Genomic DNA, 11362 nt, shown 5'->3' with positions numbered 1-11362 from the left:
TTCCAGTGATCTAGGGGCAGCCACAGCTTCTCTAGGTACCCTGTACCAGGGCCTCCCCATCCTCCCAGGGAGGAATTTCTTCCCAAAATCCCATCTATCTTTGCCCTCTGGCAGTGGGAAGCCATTCCCCCTTGTCCTGGCACTCCAGGCTCTTGTAAATAGTCTCTCTCCATCTTTTCTGTCAGCTCCCTGATGAGAAAGGTACTGAAAAGCTGCAATTAGGTCACCCTGAAGCTTTCTTTTCTCCAAACTGAATAAGCTCAATTCCCTCAGCTTTCGCTCATGGGCGAGGTGCTCCATCCCTCTGCTCATCTTGGCCTCCTCTAGACTTGGTGGATGTGCAGCAGTTCTAACAGGATTGGGCAGTTTCTGTCACGATACCAGCAGAGAAAGCCAGAGTCACGGGCACAGCGACGCCCCGGTGGGTGCTGCTGCTGGGTGATTCCTTTAACCGGGTGCTGTGGGACAAGTGGAAGAGCCAAAGAGCAGGAGGATCGCAAGAAATCCTCCCCAAGAGCCCCGCTCCACACAAATCACCCATCTCGCTGTGCCCCTTTTCCAGCATCCTGTGAGGAGTCTCCCTCAGTGCTAGAGGAAGCAAGACGTGGAGGCTGAGTTTATTACACTTATCACATTTAATTGATCGTTGCTGTCTCAGCTCCGCTCCTGCCCCGCCGCTGCTCTCAGCCCTGTTCTCCTGGTGCCACCTCGCGGGTAGTCCATCTGCTCACCTCCCGGAACTGCTGCCAGTTCCTTTCGCGGCGCTGCTTTGGGGTTCAGCGCTCCGGGGCGGCGTGTCCCGGACCCCGCGGACCTGCGCCCACCCGTGAGACCAGCGCGGGGTATCCCTGTGAGGGCCGGGAGCTGCGCTGGGCAGCAGAGGAATGCTCCTGGGCGGGGGGAGTGCAATTAGCACAGAGGCCAATTAGCCGGAATGCGGCAGCTTTTGGTGCAACACTGGTGATCTGTGATTTCCGCAGCCTCTTCCCGCGGGCACGCCGCTCCCGGCGCTTGGCTGCGTCGTCCGCTCCCGCTTTTCGGCTCCCTCCCCAGCCTCAGTTTCCCCTCCGGCCCCGGGACCCCTCTGTGCCCTCTCCCCTTCCTCCTCCTCCTCCCGGCCCCCCCGGGCCGGCGGGCGCTCACGTGACTCCGCCCGGTGCCGCGGTCACGTGAGGCGCGCCCGGTGCCGCGGTCACGTGACTCCGCCCGGTGTGGCGGCCCCGGCGGGGATGTCCCGCAAACAGGCGGCCAAGGCCCGGCCCGCCGCCAGCGCCAGGAAGGGCCGCCGGCCCCGCCATTCCCCCGCCGGACCGGCCGCGGGCCCCGCTCCGGGCCACAGCGGCGGCCTCGCCGGGCAGCTCCGGGCCCTCGGCCTCAAGCTGCGGGAGGTGCCGGGAGATGGGTGAGCGCCGCGACGGGTGTTGCCGGCAAGCCGGGGGCCGGCGATTCCCCGGACGTCCAGCCCTGGAGGCTGAGGGCTTCCTCCTCTCCGGGGCCGAGGGCTTTCATCGCTCCCGGGGGTGGGGAGCCCGTGTCCCCCGGGGCCGAGGATTTTCCCCTCTCGGTTGAAGTGGGCCCTGTGCTCCGCAGGGATGAGGATTTCCCCGCTGTACCCTCAGGGATCTCTGCGGTTCTGTGGGGCCTGAGGGCTCGCTCAGTCCAAGCCCAGGGGCCCCAGGGCTCCACTGTCCAGTGGAACTGAGCATAGGAAGGCCCGGGAATGTTCTTACGGAACATTTTCACGCCCTTCTTTCCTATAAGGTGGAAGGGTAGTAAACGTTTGGGCTGAGAAGTTGCTCCGTAGGGCATTGTTTTGTCCTTTATTGCTTTACGTCCCTTGTGCGGTGTCAGTGTGACAGTTTGGCCCAGCAGATTTACCGTGACACGATCACTCCTACCCAGCCATTCCAAGCACAGGGAGTGAACGCTCCTTCACATTCCTATCCTTGCTAAACCGGGCAGGATGAGCACGGCCCCTCTCCCTGTGACCCTGCATTCCTCCTGCTGCCTCAGACACAGCCACTCTTCATTTCCCTCTCGGCAGCAACTGCCTGTTCCGAGCGCTCGGGGACCAGCTGGAGGGACACTCCCGGAACCACCTGCGGCACCGCCAGGAGACCGTGGAGTTCATGGTGCGGCAGCGCGGGGACTTCGAGCCCTTCGTGGAGGATGATGTGCCCTTTGACAGACACGGTACGGGCTCCGTGGGACATCCTGCGAGAAATCACTCTGCCATGGGGTTGTACCTCCTCAGAGCATCTCCTTACTAACCAGTTCCTCATCCCAGAGCTACCTTAGGGCTCCTCGTTAGTTGTTAGAAACAGAGACTTTACGTTTATGGCTGTTGTGATGCTGTGGGAAGGTGAGCTGTTTAATCTGCATTGAGTTTGCCCTGGAAGTTATTTAAATTTAGGAGAAATTTGGAGAAGGAAAGAGAAACCAAAAAGGCGATGAGTAAAAAATAGGTGTTTTCAAAAGGAACTTAAGAAAAATTGTCTAGTTCTCCTTGAATACTGGTGGGGATTTGGGTGTTTCTTTGGGCTTCTTCCTCCTTGGCAGTCAGTATTTCCTCCTGGAAACCGAGGGGGAGATCCAAACCAGAGGCAAATACAGCCTTTGATGTGTCAGGTACCATGCAGATGCTGCATGAAAGTGGTTTGGTCACTCAGTATGTGGCACTCCTCCTTCTGAGCTAACAGAGCCAAGTGGCCTTGCTTAGTCTAAGGGTGTAGTGCCTTTTTTAGAGATTTCTGTGATCATTTAAATGCATTAACTCATGTTGCAGCCAAATTCTTGCCTTAGCACTCACTGTTTCACAGGTGGGATTTCCCTTCCGGAATTTCTTGGGCTCGTGTTGAAATCTTACCCCTCGTTATCCCTCCACTGCTTTTGGAAGTATCAGAAATTAGGTTTCATCTCTTGTGATTGTTTTTTTTCCTTTAGTTGCCAATTTGGCCAAGCCTGGTACGTTTGCTGGCAACGATGCTATCGTGGCCTTTGCTAGGAACAATCAAATGAATGTGGTTATTCATCAGCTCAATGCTCCGCTGTGGCAGGTGAGAAACAAACCTTCTACATTTTGGCCTAATTTTTACCTGAGGGATATAAACGGTGTGGAAAATTCCTGATTTATTAAAAAAGAGCAGTAGCTGCAGTGATCTGAGCATGGTGCAGAGCTGTGCTTGGTTTTTGAAGAGGGGGAACACTCGAGATTGTGGCTTGGAGGAGAGGGAAGGGAAGAAAACTGTGAGTGCATGAGAGGTGGGTATGTGGGGGCAGAGCAGCGTGTTTTACTTGGCCTTTAGGCTATGAGCTTCAGTGCCATGCTCTGTTTCCTGAAGATCAGACTGCATTTGAGCTGAGTTTTCTGATAGGAATCCCAGAATGGGTCAGGTTGGAGGGGACCACACTGGATCATCTGGTCCTGTCTCCCTGCTCTTGAGGCTGGCCAGCCCCAGCTCCCTCAGCCTTTCCTGGGCAGGGAGATGCTCCAGGCCCTTCCTCATCTCTGCAGCCTTCACTGGCCCTGCTCCAGGAGCTCCCTGTTCCCCTGTCCTGAGGAGCCCAGGGCTGGACACAGCAGTCCAGGTGTGCCTCCCAGGGCTGGGCAGAGGGGCAGGGTCACTCCCTGACCTGCTGCCCGTGCTCCTCCCAGTGCACCCCAGGGCCTCCTTGGCCTCTTGGCCCCCAGGACACTCTGCTGGCTCTGGGGCAGCTCATTGACCCTGGGACCCCCAGGTCCTTCCTGCAGAGATGCTCCAGCAGGTCACCCCTGCCTGTGCTGGTTGTTCCTCCCCAGGGGCAGGACCTGCATTTCCTTTGTTGAGCCTGAGGCAGTTCTTCCCTGCCCATCTCTCCAGCCTGGTGAGTCCTTCTGAAGGGCTCCACATCTCCCTGGAATTTGAGCTAGGCTTAGGGAAACCTGTACAATAAGATTCAGGAAGATGGAAATGAAGGTATAGCAGGGCATGCACTGTGTTGGAGTGAAGCTCCATCGATTCTGCATGGGATGTGGAATGCCAAGGTTTCTGCCAGATACAGGAACGAGCTTTAAAAGGAAATTTTAAAAGCTTAAAGTCGTGTTTAATCACCTCCTGGAAAGGACTATGTGGTGTGGTTTCCTCTGACAGAGGGGCACTGAAACAAGTAATCCATCAGGTCCCTTGTTTTCTCTTCGTTGTTATTTTTCCATGGCAAGTCCACACTGGAGTGGGTCCATGCTCTGCCTGGTCACTGAGCAAGTGAGAACCTGTATTAAAGTCAGGATTGTTTCTGGCCTCTCTTTACAGACAGAACCAATGAAGTATGTAGATTAAACAGGGCAATAAAGATAAAAAACCAGATGAAAGCTGTCAGTGACGTCTTTAATCCACTTAAAGCAGCGTCACGTGGATTCCTGAACTCAAGTTTAAACTCTCATTTATAGGCAGCTATGGGACATGTGGGTGAAGTACCTGTGCAGAGGCAGTGACCCTGCAGGGGAGGTCGCAGGGGTGGTTTTCATGCGTTCTTCCTCAGGGTTAGAATTTACTGAGATTTTTAATGTCCTTTTGGAAACCTTGGTTCTCCTCCCATTGACCGTGCTAGGGTGTCAATACAGGGTTTGTGATGAGGTTCTGGCTTGCCTGAGCAGTGTTGTTAGTGAAGGGTTGTCTCAGGCCCTTGAGAATGGTGTGAGATAAGAGAACTGTGAGTAGTTGTAACATCATGAAAAGCTCTTTGCAGGTGAACACGTCTGCATGGAATGTTTTGGTCTTTGAACGCCCCTTAACTTTTTTGATAACGACTGTAAATTATAGAGTTGTTCAAGTTGGAAAAGACCTTTACAATCATGGAGTCCCACTGTAGACTCAGGTTAGCTGAGATTTGTAGGTTGATTGGCTTTTTGGATAACAAGCTGGCTTTTCTTCCCACTGTTTTTGATCTGCAGCTCTCATTTACGTACCAGTTTCAGTGTGTTCATAGAATCAGAGAATCCCAGGTTGGTTAGCATTGGGAGGGACCTTAAAGCTCATCCAGTGCAACCTCTGCCATGGGCAGGGACATCTTCCACTATCCCAGGTGGCTCCAAGTCCTATCCAGCCTGGCCTTGGACAATTCCAGGGATTCAGGGGCAGCCACAGCTTCTCTGGGCACCCTGTGCTTGGTCCTCCCCACCCTCACAGGGAAGAATTCCTTCCCATTATCCCATCCATCCCTGCCCTCTGGCAGTGGGAAGCCATTCCCTCTTGTCCTGGTACTCCAGGCCTTTGTAAATAGTCTCTCTCCATCTTTCCTGTCAGCTTTTTCAGGTACTGGAAGGTGACAATTCTGGAGTCTTCTCCAGGCTGCACAATCCAAATTCTCCCAGCCTTTTCCTCATAGGAGAGCTGCTCCATCCCTCTAAATCAATTTGGTGGCCTCCTCTGGGCCCACTCCAGAGTGGAAAGAGTCTTCTCTAATGAGAGCTAAATTGGCTAATTTGCAAATGTTTCAAGAGCTTTGGGTTTTGTTAGATACCTATTCAAGCTCTGGCAGAGGAGAAATGTTTAAAAATAAATCTCACCAAGTTTCAGTTTTGAATGATTGAATAGGATAGAAAGCAGGAGTTAAATATAACCATGTGTTGAGTTGGAATGGAGAATTATTTGTTGGAAAACCTGAAGTCATTAGTGCAACACAGACTGCAGCCAGGGCTGAAAGGTGACTTGGTGTGTGTTCTAGGGGCTGAGATAAGGCAATTCGCAGACGTAAAAGGGTTGGGAAACTCCGGAGCCCTAAAGCAAGGAGTTCTGGTCCTTTGCTTGCTGACGTCTGCTCCAGCCCACATCTTTGAACTTGGACTGGCAGGTCAAGCCAAGCTGGTCTGCAAGTGCAGTGGGGTTTTCTGCATTCCTGGCAGGAGCTGGAATGCTGGTTAACTCTTGTCTAACAGTTTGAGACACTGATGATCGGGGTAGGAACTATTCTCACATCAGTACAGATAATACTCAGAGCAGGAATTTTCTGTGGAAACTGCTGTAACTCGGTGCTGACAAAGCAAAGTGACATTTGGTAGTTAACAGCGCTCCTGAATGGAGTTAATAAGTTTCTTTTAAAAACAAAACACAGCTGCTTGGAGTGCTGTTAAAACAGCATCTTGTCCCAGCTGCAGATCAAAATTTACTCTGAGTGACTGTTTCCACTGTTGCTGTCACTTGAATAGCCTCTCTTCCCTCATATTTGAGGGTAAAATGACATGGTATACATTCCCTGGGAGCCCTTGCTGAAGTTGGTTCTGGGAAGATGTTCAGAAAACTGACAGCTCCTGTGGAAAGTTCAGGAAATAGTTCTGAGCTTTCCACAAAAATATTTTCATTCCACGTTTTGTTTGTTCTGATGTAACTGCCCAACATTTTACATCTGGCTTTCAAACCTCCTTCTCTTCCTGTTTCAAATGCTCCAGCAACCACCTACTTGCTTCCTTCACGGTGTTTGCCATCGCCGCAAAAAACGAATCCTGTGAGAAACCCGATGCTGGAGTGGGTTCCAAATGCTGATTTGCAGTCTGTTTGTTTTGTTGAGATCCGGGGCACGGACAGGAGCGATGCCAGGGAGCTGCACATCGCCTACAGGTACGGGGAGCACTACGACAGCGTCCGCAGGATCAGCGACGACTCGGAAACGCCGGCCCACCTTCGGATGGAGGTGGGTTGTGACAGAGTGAGCCAGCTGTGGGTGACAAACAGAGCTGAGGAATGCTGCCAGTTGATTTCCTGCCTTATTTGGGGTGGAGGGAAGAGCTCTGTCTCTGTGTTGTGCTGGGAGAGCAAAGCCCTGAGGTTGTTGTAGCTCATGCTGCTGGCTGTCCTGGGAGGGGCTGTGAAGGAGGATTTCAGCCTCTGGGCTGGAAATGAATCCAGAGCTGGTGCTGTGATGTGGGCTGTCTGGAACCTACGTCATCTGAATGATGTAGTCATGCACCTCAAATGGAAAAACAAAGGGAAGGGAGGAAAGAGCTGGAAATGCAACAGTTGGATGTAGTTGTCCTCTTCATAGCTCTCATTTTGATGTTGAGGAGTAATTGTGCTATGCGTGAGGTTCTCTGCACACAGCTGAGGTGTGGTATTGTATTAAAATCAATCCATTTAAAAGCTCATTTATTGTGATTCATGATGTTGCAGTACACTGGAGTTTGTTCAGCAGTGCAGGAGATGTGGGAAACTGTCAGTGATGGTGGAAGTTACATGGTTTCCAAGATGGTTTGGCATGGGATGTTCCCAAGAAAAGTGTGCCACAATTACTTGTATTAGGATGTCAGACTGGGTTGGATTGCCTGCTTGTGTGATCTGCTGGGCTTTGCTCTTCTTCAGATGCTTAGCAAGAACGATTTGAATAAGGCAGAGGAAGTGAAGCCACAGAAGGGTGACTCTGAAGATGAGACTGAAGTGGAGGATGCTGTACAAAAAGTCTGCAATGCAACTGGGTGTTCAGTAAGTGTTGAGGAGCCTTTCTGTGCTCTATGTTCAAACCTCCTCGATACACGGAAGCAGTCCTGGGAAAAATTGTAAAGAACACTAATTTTGTACAAACTCGAGTACCACAGCCGTCAGTCAGGGTGCATCTCATCCTAGAATCAACCCTTAAATACAGGTGAAATGCCAACTTTTTTGTGGATGCCTGTTAATTTTGGAAGGTTTGTCTTGCAGCTCTCCTAAAATTCATTTGGAAACAAATCCTGTAAGTTCTGAAATCCTTTGGGGCTACTGAAGATCCCAGATAACTGAGTAATCTGTGACTCTTGGCTGTTGGCACTGTGCAGGTGTCTGGAACAGAAAGGGCCAAGAGGGAAACTTTTGCTGAAAACAGCGTATTCTTTTTTTCTGATATCTTTAGGAATTTAAGATTTTCCCCCTCACCCTTTCAGAAATGCAGCACAGACCAATGATGATCAAAGCAGCAACCCCCTCTCAGTGGTGCAGGTGTTGTTAAGTGAATGTAGGTCAGAGATAAGAACTTCTTCAGTGTTCTCCTTCCCCTCTTGTGGACAGGACATTGATTTGGTAAGCCGCGTTCTGGAAGTGGAGGACTACAACGTGGAATCTGCAATACTTGCCATCTTGCAGGTGAAGGAAGGGGAAGGAATAGGTGAGTGCACAGTTTGTCACCTGGGGATTTGGGTGACTGTGGTGTTGGTGTTGGGGACAGCAGCAGGACAGGTGGGGTTTTTGTGCTGCCACCTCAGCCTTCTGTGCTCAGAAAGGCTGTTAGTGAGATTAGAAGGTTGTTAGCTTCAGTCCAGCTTCCAAAAATCCCCAGGACTTCTGGGAAAAGGAATTGGCTGACAGTGTGACAGCTCCTGGGTAGAGCATGTCTGAGGAAAACCTCTGCTGTTGACAGGTACCGAGGAGCAGCAGGAGCCCCCAGGCAGAGAGCAGAAATCCTGCAGCGGGACACTGTGGGAAGAGAATGGAACCGGTTCAAGAATCTTTGGAAATCAGAGCTTGCATCAAGGTGAAGCAGAAAACGACAAGGGAAAAGCCAGATCCAGGGAAGAGACCCGAGCCAGCAGAAACCCAAAGGTGTGTGAGGGGTTTGGCAGCAACATGAGCACCCTTTAGTGATTGAGGGATGCCTTAGCATTGCTTACTCAGCAACTCTCTTCTCCTTTCAGTTAAAATGAGCTTCTGCTCACTGCATTTTGTCACTGCTGCAGCTGTGACTGCTCTGCCACAAACATTTCCTGGTGACATGCGGCACTCTTCCCAAAACAACTCGGAATAAAGTCCTGCTAAATAGTTAGGAATGTCTTCTGGCAGCTGCCTTGGTATCTGCTTGTCTCCTTTATTACTCTTCCCCAGCTGAGCAGAGCACTTGTGGTTTGAACTTTGTGTTTTCATCCCTCCCTTTCAGGTAGCCAAGAAACAAAGGAAGGAGCAGCAGCGGCTGGAGAAGAAGAAGCGGCAGGAGGAGAGACACAGGCAGAAGGTCCTGGCCACCAAGAAGGACAATGCAGACACCAGGACAGAGACAGACCCAGCCAACCATGTCACCCTGGTGAGGGCCATGGCAGCCCTGAACATATGACTCAGTGCTCTGATGAGAAAAGCAAATAAAACTGATGGAGACAAAATTCCCCCTGGAGAATTTCCAGGCACCCATGGTTGTCTTAAAATCCATCTCTGCTGGGATTTCCAAGCACAAGAGAACTTCCTTTTCCTTTGCTTGTGAGGATGACAATTGCTCATTGATTCTGTGTCAACCTGTGGTGAGAAGAGTTGTTTAAACTTAACAGGAAATAGAGACTTGGGTATAATCGTGGAGTTAGATGAAGGTGAGAATCTTTTCTACACACAACGGTGTCAGATTTGTTTTGACATATCTTGATGTGCCTGGTCTTTTTTTTCTTTTATTTTATTTGTTTATGCCTGGAGGAGCTTTATTTTACCTTGCTGTCAGGGAAAGCTTAACAAATCTCAACTCAGGAATATCTCTGGTGGTAAATATTTTTCTATTTAAATTCAAATAAAGTAAGGGAACAGGGTCCCAGGATCGTTTCCAAAGCAAAGTGTGTCAGCCAGCACTGTCTCAAAGATGACATTCCTCTTTTGTTTGCCAGGCAGGAATGCAGTGACAAGTTTTAATCTCACTAGAGCTGCTGGCATTGCACTGGGCTGGTTCAGAAGTGATGGATGCATGGAGGGAGATGGGAATTGCTGTATCCATGCTTGTTGAGCTTTGGGATCAGCTCCTTTAAGATGTAGGGGGAAAAACAATAATCCCAGTGGACTCAGGAGAATGCAGAACTGATTCTTCCGATCTGATAAAATGTGACAGGAACAGGCTTGCAGTTTCTGGGAAGTGTTGTTACTTGGACACCTGGAATCTCATCCCCTTTGCCCTGTTCCAGAGTTCCTGGGCTACTCCAGGGCTTTAGTCCAAGCCAGGAGCTGGATAGGTGTTAGTCTCCAAATGAAATTAGTATAGCCAAAGGACCAAGAGTCCTGGGAAGAAGCTTCCAAGCAGCAGTGATCCCTGGGAAACCTGTCTATTTCACTTCATAAATCAGGCTTTTTCAGGGCAGGATTTTTTCCATCTTAAATTCCTTTTTGGTGAGGTCACCAAGTAGGATGTACCGCTTGACTCCTGTGATGTTTTCCACTGTAGGACTGAGAATTTGGATCGAGGTGAAAGGCCTGTGGGGCTCAGCCTTTGATTTATGGCTCACAGTGTTTCAGCTCCACTCAGGTTTTTGGGCTTGTAACAAGCACTAGACTTGAAGAGAGTACATGTGCACTTATACACACAGGAGACACCTCATCAGCCAGGGCAGAGGTGAAACGAATTTCTTAAAAGTAAGGAGTGTTGCATTTGAAAAATTTGTCCGTGCTTCAAAGTTTATAAATCAGCATGGAAATATAAATAGTTTTTGTGGGGTTTTTTTACTGAACTGTGAAGAATTGGGCTGGTACTTGGTGTGCTCTGCTGCTGCTCCTTGAAGAATAAAAAGAAAGGAGCTCTCCTGGAAGAACTGGTGATGGAGGAATTCCTTTTTCTCCAAGACAGTCATTTTTACAGTAGTGGAAAAAGAGGTGAGTCACAGCTTAGTGGGGAGAGAGTGCAAGTTCCTTCAGGGGATAAGGAGTTGTGACAGCAGGTTTGGCAAGGCAGTGTAGGTGTAGCTGTGTCACCTGTGTCCTGCCCTGTCCTGTATTTTGGTCTGAAAGGTTTGAAAAGATAAGAATTTGCAGTTGTGCACTGTGAATAAAAGGTTTGATCATAATGAACTGGGTTTTTTTTCCTCTGGAGCCAGAGCTGATAAGAAACTCGTTGGTTGGAGCCTGAGAGCTGTGAATGGAGTTGTCCTGGAGGCTGAGGAGAGAACTCAAACCTCATCCCATCGTGTGCAGGATGAAAGGGGGGCTCTGCAACAGCAGCACAAACAGCAGAGGGAGAGACTGGCCCTCAGCTCGTGGCCTCTGATGCATGGAACAAAATCTGGGGCTGAAAATGCTTTCATTTCCGAGTGTAATACGATTAAAATAAATTCAGTGTGCTGGGTTCATAGATCTTGACAAACCAGTCAAATTCCCCTTATCTTGCCAGCGTGGCTTTGTGCCTGCACAGCCATTCCATATCCGAAGACGTTAAAACTGATTTTGTGTTTCACGTTTTTCCCGTTGAAATTTCCACCTTCCCAATGTATATTTTTTTTTCCCGGGGAATCTTTGTGCAACATTCTTCACAGAACTGAGCTTACGCAGTGAATTTGCTTTGTAAACAGGTCGTGGATTTTCCTGGGAGGAGGAAGGGAGGCAAGAAACAAGAGAACAACACCATGATTCATACATAGTGTGTGTTTACTCCTTGGTGGAGCTGAGTGCTCCGTAATCCATGGGCCAAG

General features: G+C 50.0%; 1 protein-coding gene across 1 annotated transcript; it reads left to right on the top strand.

Moving 5' to 3' along the window:
- The first annotated feature begins 1192 nt into the window (after positions 1–1192).
- Positions 1193–9508, top strand: OTUD3 (OTU deubiquitinase 3). Its single transcript, XM_066203069.1, has 8 exons — positions 1193–1402; positions 2045–2193; positions 2944–3056; positions 6544–6666; positions 7332–7451; positions 8010–8106; positions 8359–8540; positions 8872–9508. The coding sequence occupies exons 1-8, from the start codon at positions 1230–1232 to the stop codon at positions 9043–9045; spliced, it is 1131 nt and encodes a 376-aa protein (XP_066059166.1). The 5' UTR covers positions 1193–1229; the 3' UTR covers positions 9046–9508.
- Positions 9509–11362: the final 1854 nt, after the last annotated feature.

The sequence above is a fragment of the Chamaea fasciata genome, unplaced genomic scaffold (genome assembly GCF_029207755.1).
Source record: "Chamaea fasciata isolate MVZ Bird 193981 ecotype frontalis unplaced genomic scaffold, bChaFas1.0.hap1 SCAF_23, whole genome shotgun sequence".
Classification (NCBI taxonomy): domain Eukaryota; kingdom Metazoa; phylum Chordata; class Aves; order Passeriformes; family Sylviidae; genus Chamaea; species Chamaea fasciata.
This window is presented reverse-complemented; position numbering and strand designations above follow the sequence as displayed.